This window comes from Peromyscus californicus, unplaced genomic scaffold (assembly GCF_007827085.1).
Source record: "Peromyscus californicus insignis strain IS unplaced genomic scaffold, ASM782708v3 Scaffold_8__1_contigs__length_139910024, whole genome shotgun sequence".
NCBI lineage: Eukaryota > Metazoa > Chordata > Mammalia > Rodentia > Cricetidae > Peromyscus > Peromyscus californicus.
In genome coordinates, this window is record NW_026294606.1 from 117,308,331 (window position 1) to 117,326,443 (window position 18,113).

General features: G+C 46.0%; 1 protein-coding gene across 1 annotated transcript in view; it reads left to right on the top strand.

The window, feature by feature from the left end:
* Bbs2 (Bardet-Biedl syndrome 2) overlaps positions 1 to 18,113 on the top strand; it is a 40,596-nt gene that overhangs the window by 8,753 nt on the left and 13,730 nt on the right. Inside the window, exons 3-11 of the mRNA XM_052728772.1 lie at positions 4,972 to 5,093; positions 5,665 to 5,727; positions 7,361 to 7,438; positions 11,573 to 11,677; positions 11,907 to 11,993; positions 15,506 to 15,641; positions 15,726 to 15,865; positions 16,796 to 16,940; positions 17,024 to 17,195. Of these exons, the coding sequence (XP_052584732.1) occupies positions 4,972 to 5,093; positions 5,665 to 5,727; positions 7,361 to 7,438; positions 11,573 to 11,677; positions 11,907 to 11,993; positions 15,506 to 15,641; positions 15,726 to 15,865; positions 16,796 to 16,940; positions 17,024 to 17,195 (1,048 nt within the window). The remainder of the gene's footprint in view (positions 1 to 4,971; positions 5,094 to 5,664; positions 5,728 to 7,360; positions 7,439 to 11,572; positions 11,678 to 11,906; positions 11,994 to 15,505; positions 15,642 to 15,725; positions 15,866 to 16,795; positions 16,941 to 17,023; positions 17,196 to 18,113) is intronic.

An 18,113-nucleotide genomic window follows, 5' to 3' on the forward strand; every position in this document is an offset into this window, starting at 1 on the left:
CAGGAGGTTTTGTTGACTGGGCCTTGGCTGTGCGTCCTGGGTAAGTGTCCCATCCCTGAGCTGCTGTCCCCGCCCTCGTCACTTGGATTGAAGCCCTGTGCTGTCGTCTTTGTGGTGACAGTGGGAGCTCGCCTTCACCTGTTCGTGCACATGTGACAGCCAGGAGTGTCTCCAGCGTGTGTGTCTGTGACCCCCTCTGTCAGCCAGTCCTCTGGTGGCTTGTTGGAGGCTCACTGCAGCCTGCCGTCCCCATGCGTCTGCGGCTTTAACACTGAGCTGTCTCTATTTATTATAGGAAAGATAGGGAAGACATAGTTTTTCAAAAGAATCTCCTATAAACAAACAGCATTTGAATTTATCCACCTAGATTTGTGTGTGTGTGTGTGTGTTGAGATTAGGTCTCACCATTGCCCAGGCTGCTCTTGAACTTGTGACCCTCCTTCAGTCTCCTGAGTGCTGGGATTACAGACATGGACCAGCTATGGCTGGTTACACACTTTGTTCATTCATTTTTTTTTTGGTTTTTCGAGACAGAGTTTCTCTGTGTAGCTTTGCGCCTTTCCTGGAACTCGCTTTGGAGACCAGGCTGGCCTCGAACTCACAGAGATCCGCCTGGCTCTGCCTCCCGAGTGCTGGGATTAAAGGCGTGCGCCACCACCGCCCGGCTGTTCATTCATTTTAGTAAGTATATATGAGTACGATTTTTAAAAAGTTCTTTTAAAAATACTTTTTACTGGGGCTGGAGAGATGGCTCAGCGGTTAAGAGCACTGGCTGCTCTTCCAGAGGTCCTGAGTTCAATTCCCAGCAACCACATGGTGGCTCACAACCATCTGTAATGAGATCTGGCGCCCTCTTCTGGCTGGCAGGCATACATGCAGACAGAACACTGTATACACAATAAATAAATCTTTAAAAAGAAAAAAAAATACTTTTTATTTATTTTTTGAAAAATTTCTGCATTTATACAATGTATTTTGATCATATCCACTGTCTGCTCCCCTCTGGATCCACATGTCTCCCTCCTCTTAGCCACTGTCTGCTCTGCTCTGGCCCCACCCCCCAGCTTCACATCCTCTATTTTTTTTTTTTTGGGTCCTCTATTGTTTAAATGACACACGGAATCCAGCTAGTGCTGTGAATGTGTGCATTGGTGTGGGGCCACCCCCTGGGACATGGACCACCCTCCAGTGGCCACACCCCAAAGAGAAGTGGCTTTTCTTCCCCAGCACCCAGCAGTGTTCCCTAGCTCCTCAGCTCATTTCCTTATAAAAAGGAATCGTAGTAGATACGTTTAGGCTTTTATGTTTCCTGTGTTAAAATATAATTAAGATACTATACAATTCATCTAAAGTCCCTATTGTTTGGAACTTTTCAGAGTTTTGGAACATTTGCTACAATCAGTTTTAAACATTTTTATCACCTCAAAAAAACCTTCATACCCCAAAACAGGCACCCTATTTCCCCTTAGCTTCCGGCCTTAGACAGCAGCAGTCTGTTTTCTTGAGTGTGGAACCATGTCTGTGGGTTTTGCGATTGGCTTGTTTTTCCCAGCATGTTTTCCAGGCTAGCCCACTTTGTGCCGTGTGTTAGTGTTTCTTCATTCCTTGTTATGGTAGAATAATGTGCCGTTATATGCATATACGGGATTCAGTTTATTTGTTTGTTTGTTTATGAGTTAATGGGCAGTCTGCTCTCTGGATTCATCCATCCATCCATCCATCCATCCATCCATCCATCCATCCATCCCTCCATCCATCTGAGTTAATGGACAGTCTGCTCCCTGGCTACTTCGGGTGACCTTTACAGTCAGGTGTAGGTAGTATAAGTTTGTAATTCTGGCACTTAGGAGCTGAGTGAGGAGGATTGTGGATTTTAAGCTAGCCTGGACTATATAGTAAGTTTAAGGCCAGCCTGGGCTATAAAGCAAGATGCTGTTTCAATAAAACAAAACCCCAAAGCCCTTTTAATTTGGTAATATACTGTTAATGTCTTTATTTGAAATTACTGTATATTCTTTTTTGTTGTTGTTGTTGTTGTTTAAGAAAGGGCTTCTCTGTGTAGCCCTGGCTGTTCTGGAACTCACTCTGTCGATCAGGCTGGCCTCGAACTCACAGAGATCCACCTGCCTCTACCTCCTGGAATTAAAGGTATGCACACCACTGCTGGCTACTGTGTGTTTTTGTGTCATTCTATTGCTCCTGATAAACACCATGACCAGAAGCAATTTAGGGGAGGAAAGGCTTCTTTCAGCTTACAGGTTACAGTCCACTGTTGCATGAAGTCAGGGCAGGAGCTCCGGGAAAGGCTGCTTTCTGGCTCTCAGGAGCTCCTGCTTAGCTAGCTTTCTTTAAAAGTTGTGGTTTTTATTTTATGTGTATGTATGTCTATGCACCACTTGCATGCCTGGTGCCCTTGGGTGCCAGAAGAGGGTGTTGGATCTCCTGGAACTAGAGTTACCAACAGTTGTGAGCTACAACCTTCTGGCTTCTGCAGACTCCACAATGCACCTGTACGGACAAACACACATAAACAAAATAAATTAATCTTTAAAAAATTAAAAGCCAGCAATATAATTGTGAAGCCAAAGGCCTTTCTCCTCCTCCTCTTCTTTCTTCCCCTCTCCTTCCTTTTCTTCCTTTTTCTCTTGTTTATTTTTGAGATAAGAATCTCACCACGTTGTCCAGGCTGGCCTTGAACTCATGAAGTAGCCAAATATACCAGCTAGTTTTTTGTCATCTTGACACAAGCTAGGGTTATCTGGAAAGAGGGGACCTCAAATAAGAAAATGCCCACATTAGATTGGCCTGGAGGCAAGCCTATGGGGGCATTTTCTCGTTTAAGGACTGATGTTGGAGGGCTCAGCCCACTGTGGGCAGTGCCACCCCTGGGCTGGTGGTCCTGGGCTGTATAAGAAAGCAGGATGAGCAAGCCATGGGGAGCAAGCCAGCAGGCCGCACCCCTCCATGGCCTACATCCAGGTTCCTGCCTTGGCTTCCCCTGAGGATGGACTGTAAGCTTAAGTCAGATAAACCCCCATGAGCCCAGTTGACCTCAGGCTTGCGGGCTGTCCTCAGGGACTATAGCCCAGCACCACTAAGCTAAATACATGTGTGATAGTTATTGTTAAATTGCTCCCTAGGGGACTCTTGTTTTCCTACCTCCCTGTTAGATTATGAAAGTACCTCAGCAGGCATGGATTTTTTTTTAACCACTGCTTATGTAAGAGGGGGAAATGAATACCAGTCAATGTTTTCATTTCACTGGCTATTTATTTATGCTTCCTTTCTACTGAGTTTATTGTTCATTGTTTTCTTACTTGCCATTTATTAGCAGAAAATTAAGTTTGATATATTTATTAATTCATTTCCCAGTTCATTATTACCTTTTATGTTCGATCTGTCTATCTATCTATCTATCAATCAATCAATCTATCTATCTGTTGTTGTTCTTTGAGACAGGGTCTTGAGGTGTTTGCTAACCTCAAACTCCAGAGCTCAGGCAATCCTCCTGCCTCAACTCTGTGCTTAGCTGAGACTACAGGTACAAACCTGACTACTTATTATTTAACATTTAACTTTGTGTTTTGATTGGCTGGTCTTTTGGCAATTTAAATTTATGAGTGCTGTCTTTTTACACACACATATATGTTACAGGCTTTCTTTTGGGCCACCAATCAGCTCCCAAATAAAGACATGGAGACTTAATATTAGTTAGGAATGCTCAGCTCTAGCTTATGCTTACTTCTGGCTAGCTTTTTTTCTTTAACTTAAATTAACCTGTTTCTCATCATATGTTTTGCCTCAGAGCTTTTTAACCTTTCTTTCATTCTGTATGTCCTACTCTGTCTGACTGTCTGGCGGCTGCCTGACCCTAGGCATCTCCCTCTCTTTCTCTCTTGTTCTCCTACTTGTTCTCTCTGTCTGCCAGCCCTGCTTATCCCTCTCCTGCCTAGCTATTGGCCGTTCAGCTTTTTATTAGACCAGTCAGGTGCCTTAGGCAGGCCAGGGGGAACAAATGCAGCACATCTTAGAATAATTCAGCATAAACAAATGTAATACATCTTTACACAGTTGAAGTAATATTCTACAGCATAAACAAATGTAAGACATCTTTACATCGTTAAAATGATATTCCGCCGGGCGGTGGTGGCGCACGCCTTTAATCCCAGCACTCGGGAGGCAGAGCCAGGCGGATCTCTGTGAGTTCGAGGCCAGCCTGGACTACCAAGTGAGTTCCAGGAAAGGTGCAAAGCTACACAGAGAAACCCTGTCTCGAAAAACCAAAAAAAAAAAAATAATAATAATAATAATAATATTCCATACACATTATTTCTTTAAATCTGTTTAGGTTAGCACACAATGTACTTTGTTTCATCCTGCGTGCTCTCAATTGCTGTCCTTCCCACTCAGCTCCCCATCTGCCCTCCAGCTGCTCCCTTTTTTCTCAGTTAGTAGCCAATTCCATGTTTTTTTTGCATGTAATCTAGCCTTTCTATTTCCTACCTATTTCCTTTTTATGATAACCAATCTTTTCTTTATGTACAATTATATATATGTAATTTATGATCTGTTTCCCTACACACACACACACACACACACACTCACACATATTTGAATGTTTCATACTTAAAGATTATATAGTGCTGGGTGTGGTGGCACAAAAAGATTTCTATCTAAAAGAGGTAAATTTATTTCAGAACTTGGGTATTTAAAGGTGCATGCCTTGGTCATCGGGAGATGACCAGACCCCCAGGAGTCAGAAGGCCTGGAGAGCAGCTTGGCGTGGGAGCTGGGCTCTCCATGTGCCGGATTCTGCTTGTTCTGCCCGAGTCACAGCGTGGGCCCCAGAGAAGCCTGGATGCCCCTTAGGAGACGAGGGCAGAGTCCGTTGAGTATCTCGAGGAAACACTGGTAACTTCCCCCTCAGTGTGCCTGCACGTCACTTTGTCCTGTCTTCTCCTTCCTAGGTAGCAGATGGGGCAAATGCCATTGTGCTGGGGACACTGGGGGACATCGCTCCTCCTCTTGCAATCATCGGTGGCAATTGTGCTCTTCAGGGTTTTGATCATGAAGGAAATGATCTCTTTTGGACGGTATGAAGAACTAAACATTTAGATACTTTTAAGCATTTCCACTTTTAATTTTCTCTAGATGTTTCTTAACCACTGATTGCATTGAATAATGGTTTCAAAAAACCGAACGGACTTACAGGGCTGGGGAGTTGGCTCCACTGTTAGAGAACCCTCCTCAGGCAAGACCTGAGGTCCGTCTTCAGAACCCACACAAACACGGTGAGCCTGACTGCCTGAACCTGTGTCTCAGCACTGGGGAGGTGGAGACAGGAGGATTCCTGGGGTTCACTGGCCACCCAGTCTAATCCAGTTGGGAACTACAGACCAGTGGATAGAGGGTGACACCTGAGGTTGTTGTGACAGCCCTAGGCATACATATACATACACATGCCCACACAAGAATATAGAATATGCACACACGTATATGTACACACAAAAAGAATAATTTTTAAAAGCAGGATAATATGTGTATTAACTATAGGTAGTATTGAGAACTCACTGGTGGTTTATGTAAACCTTCTCTTCATGAGCTGATATTTTTGGATTAAATGAAAAAGGATGGTTTATTAATGACTTTCTGTTTTATTTTCAGGTTACTGGAGACAATGTTCACTCCCTGGCTTTGTGTGACTTTGATGGCGATGGGAAGGCAGAGGTGGGAGGCGAAGTGGCCGTCAGTGCTCGGTGCAGCTGAATACGTCTTCTTAAGACAGTGACCTTAGCTTCTCATGGCTGTTTTTACATATGAGCTCACTGGTCTCTCTCCCCTGACTCTTGCCCCCTCCTTCCCTCTCTTTTCTCTCCTCCTTCACCCCTGCTCCTCCTCTTCCTCCTCCTCTCACGGTCTCTGTCTCTGAGACATAGGAAGAGAAGGCAAAAGTTGACGAGACCTCCGTTATAGTCATAATCTTACAAACTGCTTCGGATGCTTTAGAACATTCAGTCATTTTCAATTTTGGTGACAAAATTATTTCTTTTGACATTATTCAGATAATTCTGTATTAATATAAGAAATCACCCTAGAACGCAGATCCTTGAGAAGTTGGTATGGGTACAGTGTCTGCTGTGTTCTAACATAGTCTACTTTCCGTGGTGTTTGAGATGGGGCTTTGTCGTGAGCGTACTATGTTAGAAACATAGACAAAAATGTGTTTGTGTCTTTCCACAATACCAGAATTCATTAGAGATCAGTAAATTCACAGGGTGCCAGGGTTTTTTCAGGTGGTCCTTCTTTCCTGGCTAGCCCTGGCTGAAGCCAACAGACTTCTTTGATTGCAGTCGTAATTGCTAGTGTTGCTCTTAGGTCACACACTGGACAGCACAGAGTAACTAGAAATCTGTCTGTGTATGTATACATGCAGGTTACAGTGTGGCTACACAGGGCTAAAGGCTTGAGAGGCAGGGGAGGTAACAGATTCAGATAGTCTCCGTGATCTGGGGAGCTGAGGTCTGATGCAGGAACTTCTGCAGCAACTGCTACCACTGTGCTGCCTGCTTGTCTGTCTGTCTGCTGAGGCTGGCTGTAGAGTCAGAGTACAGCTGCAGAGGAGTGATGGTCAGGACCAGGGCTGGGGATGGACCGGCAGATGGCAGCTTGAGTAGACTACATCAATATCAGGGACTTAGCTAAGCTGAAGGCCCCCAGACAATCAGAAACGTGACAGGTCACTGTGCACCACAGCAGTGTTAAGTGCCCACCTCTTAGTGGGGTCCAGTGAAGGAGCTGCACCCTTTCCTCAGGCTGATAGGTCCAATAAGCTCTCAGGCCTGGTTTTCCTGATGTTATTTTGATACAGCATGTGCCCCCACAGTCCTGTTTTACCTCAGGAAAAGGGCAGCATTCTATTTCTAGAAATAAGTCATTTATCAGTCTGTGTGACATGGATGGGTGCTCCTGGACAGATGGTACATTCATGTGTTTACAGTCTCTGAGGGCAAGGCAGTTCTGACCCAGTATGGAGCACACAGCGGGAGCACACAGCGGGAGCACACAGCGGGAGCATACGTGCTCAGGAACCCTGTCTGAGCACAGCAGGCTTCCATCAGCAGCAGGGGGCGCTGCTGCCTCAGGAAGGAGCGTGTCCTGGCAGACTTGCCCCTGCACTGTGGGGCTAGCTGTGTAGAGCCGCTTTTCTCTCCCTACCAAAATCAGTTACACCCTCCTTGAGCAGGCTGGAACTGGTGGGTAGCAATAGCTTTAAAAGGATGGCTTTTGTTTTTAATTTATGAAACTTTGCTGGGTTTACACATTAGATTATGATCCTGTGACCCTCTGTTCTCTTTTTCAGCTTCTTGTTGGATCTGAAGATTTTGACATCCGGGTTTTTAAAGAGGATGAGATTGTGGCGGAAATGACAGAAACAGAGGTAGGAACTGCTACTTCAGATTGGTGACCTCGGGCTGCTAGAGAAGTCAAGGGTGCAGACTGGTGACCTTGGACTAGGTAGGACAGCAGTGCACTCAGGAGCACCACAGATTGCTGGGTGTCATCCCCCAGCCCACAGTCTGCAGACTGGTGACCTTGGACTAGGTAGGACAGCAGTGCACTCAGGAGCACCACAGATTGCTGGGTGTCATCCCACAGCCCACAGTCTTCAGGAGAAAAACTTACGTTTTTTTCTTACTTACTCATAATTGTTGTTGTTATTACTGACAAGTTCTGACTATGTAGTTCTGGCTGGCCTGGAATTCGATGTAGACAAGACTGGCCTCAAATTCACAGGTGTCTGTGTGCTACCATGACCCCCCGTTTTTGTTTTTTTCTGAGTCTCATGTAGGCCTGACTGTTTCCACAGTTGAGTGTTGGGACTTCAGGTGTGCACCACCATGCCTGGCCCAGACTTCTTAGAATGTGAAATTACACTTGTGGACAGAGAGGTGAAGGTGAGAAATGAGTGCAAAAAGCAATAGTGTAAAGGGGTGTGTCTGTAGAGGCACTGGGACCCGGTTCGTGAGAACGTGCTTATGTGAGTTTTTCCAGAAGGTGGGGCCTTGCTGCCACTGGATTCTTGTTGTTTTGTCTTCTGAGACAGGCTTTCACTCTGTAATAACCAAGGCTGGCCTAGAGCGTGAGTAGCCCAGGTTGAATTGAACTCATGGCAATTCTCTTGACTCAGCCTCCCAAGTGTTGAGATTACAGATGTGAGCCACCGTGCCTGGTTTTTCTGGATTTTTAAAAATTATTTTATGTATACGGGTCTTTTGCCTACATGTAAGTCCATGAACCATGTGCTTGCCTGGTGCTTGCAGAGGCCAGAAGAGGATGTGGATCTCCTGGAACTGGAGTTACAGATGGTTATGAGCCACTGTGCGGGTGCTGGGAATAGAACTTGGGTCCTCTGGAAGAGAGGCCAGTGCCCTTAGTCACTGGACCATCTCTCCAGCAGCTTATTAGATTCTTAGAGGGATTTATAGCTTTCGCCAAAGCCCCCCCCCAAAAAACCAGCTTGAGCACCACTCACCGACCTGCCAAGGCTGGGTTGTACATCATCACCTCTTTCGTACTAATTTGTAGTGAGTCTTTTCCTGTTGGGTGGTAATCATTTGGGAGTGTTGGATTTCTGGTTTTGTCACTATCAGATGTGATGCTAGAGTTCTTGGAAGCACCTTTTCCCTGAGTCCTAGAAAAGGAGACTGGAACATGGGATAGAGCCAAGGATCAGAGGGAACTAGTTGCTACTCTGTCCACAAAGGAAGGAAGGGAGACCTTTCACTAAGGATCCGCTATCTTAGGGTCACCATTGCTGTGATGAAACACCATGACCAAAGTTACTCGGGGAGGAAGGGGCTTTTTTGGCCATCTCCTGTGTGGTCCATTGAGGGAAGCCATGATAAGAACTCAAACAGGGCAGGACTTGGAGACAGGAGCTGATGCTGAGGCCATGGAGGGGTGCTGCTTACTGGCTTCCTCCTCATGGCTTGCTCAGCCTGTTTTCTTATAGAACCCAATACCACCAGCCCAGGGATGGCACCACCCACAATGGGCTGCCCCCCCCCCCCCCACATTGATAATTAAGAAAATTCCCTACAGGCTTACCAACAGCCCCATCTTATGGAAATAATTTCTCAATTGAGGTTCCCGCCTGTCAGACGACTCTAGCTTGTGTCAAGTTGACATGAAACTGGCCAGCACTCACAGGGAGTCTGGAGCTAACTGTGGAAACATAGACTATAGAACTGCTCATCTGCAGCCTTTTTCCTGTCTTTTGGTTTGCTGTTGGATAGCTCTTCCTTAGGTGTCTACCCAGGCTCGACAGTTAACAGTATTCAGTACTAAGTATTGTAGGAGGGTGCTTTGAGCTAAGTAACCCTGGATCCTACTCAGTGCTTTGTATTCAGTTAAATGACTGGGTGGTTTGTGGAAAACTGTAGGTGTGAAGAAGATTACATGACCAGTCTCTGCTTTGTACAATTTATCTCTTAGAATCTTCTGTACTGGGGCCAGAATTAGAAATAGGTCTGTAGGGTCAGAGATCATTAAGCCCTGTTCAGCATCACATTCTACCCTTTAAAGTGTGTTCAGTCCTTAGAGAGTCCTGTAAATATTTCTGTGTGGTGTATGCATTTCTGTTTGTGAGTACACACCATATGAGTTTGCATGTTTGAGCTTTTAGTTTGGAAAAGATTGTACATTCTTTTACCTCAAGCAAACAATAAGTTATATTATAGAAAAATGTGCAGATAAAAGGCAGTTGTAGATTACAATTCTTGTTTGTTTTTCTCAAGACAGGGTTTCTTAGCCCTGGCTGTCCTGGAACTTGCTCTGTAGACCAGGCTGGCTCTGCCTCCCGAGTACTGGGATTAAAGGCATGTACCACCACCGCCTGGCTGATTCTTGAAACAAACTGTAGTCTAAGTTAACTAGTAAGTCAGTAAAGCCTTTGGTGTTGATGTGTGTAACTAGTCTAAGTTAGCTAGTCAATCAGTAAAACCTTTGGTGTTGATGTGTGTAACTAGTCTAAGTTAACTAGTAAGTCAGTAAAGCCTTTGGTGTTGATGTGTGTAACTAGTCTAAGTTAGCTCTAGTCAATCAGTAAAGCCTTTGGTGTTGATGTGTGTAACAGCACCAATTGTGTGCTTAGCTCATTTCCTCCTAATTACACGTCTGTGACTTTTTAAAAATTTCCCCATGGCTTGATCTAACTTTGTGAGTTTGTTTAAATTTGATTATCCATCTGTGAAGTAGATGGCATGGACGGTAGAGAAGAGGACTCCTTTTGTTGTGTCCGTGTCATGAGACCTCTAAGCAAGACCACCACAGCCCATATCTGATGCAAGTACAAAGGGGTTTATTGATAGTAAGCAAGCCCGGGCTTGGTCCGCGTCCAACACACTGGCTAGCCAGGTGAAGGAGGACGGCCCTGATCTCCCAGAGTGAAGGGTTTTTAAAGGGAAAAACCGCAGGCTAGGGGGTACAAGCCTTTGCATTCCAGGGTCACACTTCAGTCAACAGGAACATTAGCCCAGAGAAGAACTACAGACGACAAAGTACAGTTGGAAACCCTCCCAGTACTGTTGGAGACTTTGATGGATTAAGCCTCTGTTTTAGCTTCAGAACTATTTCTTGGCCAGCAGCCTACCCACCCGGGGGTGGGGGTCACCTTGACCGGAGTCTTCGCTGGGTGTTTATGTCTCTGAAACGTGGTTCAGCTTTTATCTTAGTATTGCTAGAAATGAAGTTTTCTTTAAAATGGAGTTTGTCTTGCTCTCACTTTCCCCAGCAATGGGTTCGAGTGCTACTGGGCTGGGGTTTTTCTTGGTGCTTGTCTTCTTGAAGGAAAGAATTCACCGTGAGGCACAGTTCAGGTGGTTCATTTAGCCATGTGAAGCAGAGAGATCTTGGGCTTGACGTTTTTGTGATTATTTATGAGGTAGATGCCATATTCATAGAAGTCGGGTGATGTTTCACAAATGTTTGGGGGAGTGGGACTGAACAACAGGGGTCTGCTTGGTACAGAGCCTTCCTAGTGCAGCCCCGGGGAGAGCGCCTTAGTTCCTGACACCGTGGGAAGAAGCTGCCTGAGCTTCAAGGCTGTTCGCCCTCCAAGGGGCACTAGCAGCTCTCAGGATCCCCGTGCCCTAACTGCCTGCTGCTTGTTTCGGAAGGGCTTTCTGATCTAAATACAGTTACCGCAGGGAGGTTCTTGACTCTTCACCCAAGATTGAGAGGGCAGTGACGGACCAAAGAAACCAGCCCCCTTAAATCAGGCTTAGTGAGCCAATGACTTTGAGGCTACAAGCATCACCAAAGAAAAGTCTCCCACCCCTCAATTGTTAGCTCCCTAAACTTGGGGAAGGGAGAGGAGAGGTCCTGTGCTCCTTGTGAGCCCTACCCCTGCTTTCATGAGTGAACATTAGTGGTCTGTGTCATGAGGATCTTGTGTAAATACTCAAGGAGGCGATGGCCATGTCATGCCTGGAGAACTGAGTGATTTTATAAGATTACATGTGAAGTTGAGTTGATCCATACTGAACAATTGTCTTGTGTGTTCTTGTTGCAGATAATCACCTCTCTGTGTCCCATGTACGGCAGCCGGTTTGGTTATGCCCTTTCCAATGGCACAGTTGGAGTTTATGACAAGACAGCCCGATACTGGAGAATTAAAGTTAGTGCAGTCCAGCCCTCCACCTCCATCCCCACCCTGTTCAGGGACTGTATACTGAGAATTAAAGTTAGTGCAGTCCAGCCCTCCACCTCCATCCCCACCCTGTTCAGGGACTGTATACTGAGAATTAAAGTTAGTGCAGTTCAGCCCTCCATCCCCACCCTGTTCAGGGACTGTATATCTCTGGCACTGAGAGACTCCTTTACTAATTATTGGAATTCTTTTTCAGTCCAAAAACCATGCCATGAGCATTCATGCTTTTGACATTAACTCTGACGGCGTGTGTGAGCTGATAACCGGGTGGTCCAATGGAAAGGTAAGTTTATGTTAGGGAATGTGTGTGTGACTCTAGCATCTGTTTCTGGCATTGCCTGTGTGCCTTAGATAGAACCTAAGTCTGTCTTTCCAAGGTGGACATGTCCTTTCAGCCTTGTAAACCTTGTAAACCATACTTGGGAGACAAATCTCCAGAGATCTTCTTTCTAAATCTCTTCTGTGAAGGCATGAGAATCCACCCATCAAACTGACTGTAGGTGTAGGCTAGTTTAAAAAAAAAGTTAATGATCTAATAATGAACTGTGTGAACAGAAACTTAGAATTGAACAGGAAGAATCATGTTAGGATATTGATTTCCCGCCTATAACTTCAAAGTAAAATCCTTTTGCTTTCTTTACTTTTTCAACTTCACATCAGAATTTCTTAGTGTTTTGGCAAGTCAAGGTTGTCTTGTTAGCTTCCAGATCTCCATGGATACTGTTTGTACTAACTCCTCTGTCAGTGTGGACTGCCTAGACCATCAGCTAATTCCTGCCTTTTCCTCTGTGCTCTTCTTCACTGTTGGCCAGCGCCTCTGCCTTCCTTGGATGTCACTTAAAAATCAGTTCTCACTTGTCCTTGGCACTTGTAAGGGAAGACTGTGTCATCATCACTTACCCAGACATTTCAAAGTTCATACGCTGATTATGTTTGCCCCGTTAGGCTGTGGTAACAAATGCCATTGCCTGGGTACCTTGTAAGTGGTGGGAATTTATTCCCCCTTGTTCGGGGGCTGGGGACGCTAACATTCAGGTACAGTAGGTTTGGTGTCTGGGGAGGGTTACTTCCTTGTAGGTGGCTGTCTTCTTACTGTTACCTCACACAGCAGAAGAAGCTGCGGGATCTCCCAGGGTAGGGAATGTTTTTAAAAATATTATTTATTTTTCTGTTTTTGAAATATGGTCCTGTTAATGTTGCCCAAGCTGGCTTGGGAAACTGTACAGTCCACACTGCCTTCAAACCCTCCTCTTAACAGCAGTTAAGATTCTAGATATGCACCCCCCACACCTGGCTTTGGGGGCGTCTTCTATGAACACTAATCCCACACATGAGGGTACCTTCCAGTGGTACTATACTATCATCTTGTGGGTGAAGTTACAATGTATAAATTTTGGGGAGAAGCAAACATTAAGATCCTAGCCAACCACATTCTTGGGGAACAGAAATTATGATTGAGTCAAAAATTTGGAGTTACTGCCAAGAGCCAGGCATAGTGGTATATGCTTATAATTCCCACACTTAAGAGGTAGATGAAGGCCGAGCAGTGGCGCACGCCTTTAATCCCAGCACTCGGGAGGCAGAGGCAGACGGATCTCTGTGAGTTTGAGGCCAGCCTGGTCTACAGAGCGAGATCCAGGACAGGCACCAAAACTACACAGAGAAACCCTGTCTCAAAACAAACAAACAAACAAACAAACAAACAAACAAACAAACAAAAAGAGGTAGATGAAGGAAGATCCTGAATTCAAGGTTAGCCTGGGCTACAGAATGAGACTGTCTCACTAAGCCAAGGATAAAAGGTACCTTCGGATGACTGGACCTACAGTTTTATAGTAAAGGTTTTCAAACTAAGGATTTCTTATTATCGAATCTGTTGGAGAGCGTAGAGAAGAAAGTTATACAGTTATCCATCCTTGACAGAAATAACGAAGCCAAGGAAAATGCACAGATCCCACTGCGCATGTCCATGTAAAGGTACAAAATAAATGCTGCTAGCCCACCGACTTTGTCAAGGTCCGTTACTGAGTTGGAGGGACACCTGCTCCTTCCATATTGGAGAAGCAAAAGCGTAGAGTGTTCACAGAAATAAATGCAGTCCTCCTTAGTTAGCAAAGGAGCACTCTTGTTTGCCACACACTGTGGAGCTGCTTGATGGGCCCCACTGGAAAGAAGATTCACTCAGTCTGAGTTAACGGGGTGGAGCTAATGTTTGAGAGCTCTGGTGAAGCCCAGGCATGATGTGTCATAAATAGCGAGGTGGAGTTAGTGAATGGGATGTACTCCAGAGAAGGCTAGGCTGGGAGCCTGTGTATTTGGGTTATAAGGTTTTGCCCAGAAGGATATTTCTGAGAAGATAAACGAAGGTACATGCGTCGTTACCTGGACCAGTCCTTTCATGTGAATGTCCTTCGTCATTATTCTTGAGATGTCTTTGCAAGTGATCAGCTGTCTGTTTATGGGAAGAGCCCTAAGAAGTCCAAGGGCTTTTTGTGAGGAGAGGATAATGTTATTGAAAAGGTTGTATAGTTGTACTGTGCATGGTGGCACACACTCTTAATCCCAGCACTTGGAAGGCAGAGGCAGGAAGATCTCTGTGGGTTCAAGGCCAGCCTGGACTACATAGAGTTCCAGGACAGCCAGGGCCAGTGAGACTGTCTCAAGAAAAGGTTACTAGAAGGTAGAAGATTGGGATAATTTGGTGTTGTTTAAATGTTAGGTGTAAATATATTTTGTAAGTGTATAAATCATAATGGTACAGTTTAAAGAAATTATATGTATTTATTTAAGGGGGGATCAAGTGTGCCGTGGAACACCTGTCAAGATCAGAGGGCAGCTTGAAGGACTCCTTCAAGTTCACTCCTTCCACCATGTGGGTCCTGGGACCAGACTCAGGTCGTTAGCACCAGGTCATTGGTACCTCCCACTGAGCCATTTTGCCATAAAGATGTGATTCATATGTAAACCTTCTTTCGTCTTGAGATAAGAGTATTATCATATAACCCAGGCTTGCCTCAAACTGTATAGCCTTAGCTGGTCTTGAACTCAGGGCAGACTTCTTGCCTCAGCGTCTTGATTGCTGGAGTTAGAGATGCACAACAGCGTCTAGAGCTGGTGTTATGTACACCTCTGTGCGTGTGTTTGCGGTACATGCTGTGCTGACAGCTCCAGGACTCTGTGCGCCTCTGCCCTGTGGGCCCTGTTGGCGCTCTCGTTCTGTTATTGATCTCCATGTGAACCTGAACAGAGCGGTAAAAAGCTTTCCTAAGATCTCATAAACGGCATGTGGCAGGGTGGAATCTGGGCCTGGGCAGGTGGGCCTGGGAGCCCACGCCTTTTGTCCTGTGCTGTATGCACTCTGAGAACCGCCTCTCAGCAGACCCGGTTCTTCAAAAGGAACATTGTGGGAAGGGCAACTTCTGTTGAAAGAGAGCGAAGTACGTCTATGTTGAGGACACTTTGGTCCCTCTGGCCCCAGCAGCTGAGGATGTCTATATGAGAAGCCACAGGCTTCATGGTATACTCTTAAAAATAAACGAGTGTGTGTGTGTGTGTGTGTGTGTGTGTGTGTGTGTGTGTGTGTGTGTGTGTGTATGGCAAGGCTTTACATAGTCCAGGCTGGCCTCAAACATAAAATGTAGCTGAGGATGACCCTGTAGCTATCCTCCCAAGTGATAGGATTACGGGTGTGTGTCACCATACCTGGCTGGACTAAGTAACCTGTAAAGTTAGCTTTCTTGTTGCTGTTGTTTTAAAACGGTAGCGTAAGTGACTTCGATGTTGTTTCATTTTCAGGTTGATGCTCGAAGTGACCGGACTGGAGAGGTCATATTTAAAGACAACTTTTCTTCTGCAATTGCTGGTGTGGTAGAGGGAGATTACCGGATGGATGGCCATGTGCAATTAATCTGCTGCTCAGTGGATGGGGAAAGTAAATGGGGATAAGAAAAATCCTTGAAAAGTCAAAATTTCAAAAGTAGACGTGGCTGTGCTTAGGGTCGTGTCCTCTGTTCAGTCCGAGGCTACCTGCCAGGCACAGCGGAGATGAAGGGGAACCTCCTGGACACGAGTGTCGAGCAGGACCTGATCCGAGAGCTGAGTCAGAAGAAGCAGACTCTGCTGCTGGAACTCCGCAACTATGAGGAGAACACCAAGGTGGGGCTCCGCTGGGGGATGGAGTCTGAAATGCTGGGACTGGCCAGGATGGTTTGCAAGTGTGGGGGGTGCAGGGTCAGTGCTGGGCCCTCCTGACCACCTGCAGAAGTAGAGATGGATGGCCTCAGCCTTTTGGCCACTGCCAGAGTGAAGAGGCGTGAATGCTGGGCACCGTGGTACACAGTGTAATCCAGTACTCAGAGAAAGCTGGGTGCCGTGGCACACAGTGTAATCCAGTACTCAGAGAAAGCTGGGTGCCGTGGCACACAGTGTGATCCAGTACTCAGAGAAAGCTGGGTGCCGTGGCACACAGTGTAATCCAGTACTCAGAGAAAGCTGGGCGCCGTGGCACACAGTGTAATCCAGTACTCAGAGGCTAAGAGGAGGCGCCTAAGGTCTAGCCCGGATTACATAGCCAGACCTTTTCAAAAAACGGAGCAAGAAGGGCTGGAGAGATGGCTTAGCAGTTACTATGTCTACTGCTCTTGCAGAGGACAGAGGTTTGGCTCCCGCCACCCACTGCAGGTGGCTCACAGCTGCCTGTAACTCCAGCTTTGGGAGATTCTGTACCCTCTCTGGACTCACCAGGCATTGCACTCACACATGCACTCCTTCCTGCCCCACACATGTTCACCTAGTTAAAATTAAAAATAAAATGTTTTTAAAAGGAGAAATAGAGATGAGCTAAAGAGACAGACAGACATATTTGTAAAGGGCATGATGAGGTGCAGTGGACTGCGGATAGGGACAAGGAATGGGAATTTCTCACAGAGCCAGATACAGCAAAGGAGTGCTAGCATGGTGGGTGGTTTCAGAGGAGTCAGATTGGTAGGGGAGGGGAAGCCTGTCCTGAAGTGAATAGCCATTGTATTTAACTTGGACTTTCTTCTCTGAGTGACTAAGCTGAAATTATGCGGCGGTGTTTTACAGGCAGAACTGAGCAGTCCCCTGAATGAGGCTGACGGGCAGAAAGGCATAATTCCGGCCAATACCAAGCTCCACACTGCCCTCTCAGTTAGTCTGGGGAGTGATGTACAGGATGCTCATGCAGAGTTGCGCATTTCCACTTCCAATGGTAAGACACTGCCACGGCTGGTACTGCTAGGTGCCTGTGCTGCCTTGGAGTAGTTCCTACAATGTCATTTCCTTCTCTTCCAGATACCATCATCCGAGCAGTATTAATTTTTGCAGAGGGAATTTTTGTGGGTGAAAGCCATGTGGTTCACCCCAGCATTCACAACCTTTCTAGCTCCATCTGTGTCCCAATTACACCTCCCAAAGATGTCCCTGTGGATCTGCACTTGAAAACCTTCGTGGGTTACAGAAGCAGGTGACCCTTTTTGTCACAGGTCATTTCCATAGAGACTTATGAGGGCAAGATGGGTTGGTTTGCTATTACAGTTACCCTCTGTGAGACCAGAGCAGCCACTGAAGGATCTGCCTACCAGTCAGGGTTTTCCCGTGACCTTTTATTTTCCTAATTTGAATTCTTTCCAAAGAAAAAGGAGGTGTGTGAGTTTCAGATGGTTATTTTCCATTTTTAATCAGACACAAAAACTTGTAACAACATGTTTGAGTTCTTGGTGAAACTCAGTGGTAGAATTCATGCTTAGCATACTCGGGGCCCTGGGTTTGAGCGTCGGCACCACACGTGGAAGAATAATTTGATAATTATTTAAATGTAGTTTGGCCACTAACACTCTGAGGGGTGGGAGACAGTTATATGAGGTGCGGTGTTGAGGCCAGTGGGAACAACTACCGCACCTGTTGAAGATGATGGTCTTTTCATGCTGGGCATGGTGGTGCAGGGCTGCAGTCCCACAGAAGCGGGAGGATCAGAAGTTCCCGGCCAGCCTGGACTACAGAGAGTTCAAGGCCATGCTGAGCAACTTAGTGAGACCCTGTTTCATAAAAACAACATCAACAAAATCTATTGATCAATAAAATTCGAAGGCTTTTTGTATTCTTTCAGGGTGTTGAAAAGCCCTGGCGCATGAGTGTATGTGTATGTGGACGACTTACGTTATTTCTAAATCTCAACCCCATTCGTTGTTAGAGTTTTAACCCTGAAGTTTCCCCCTTCCTTCAGCGTAACCCTTAGATATCAGTCGGTGGTGACCCAGGAGTGAGTTATTTCCTGGGCCCTCGCTTTGAAATAGCATTGTACTGAGTCAGGCATGGTGGTATATTGTAATCCTAGTACTCGGGAGGCAGAGGCGAGAGGACCAGGAGTTCAAGGCCAGCCTGG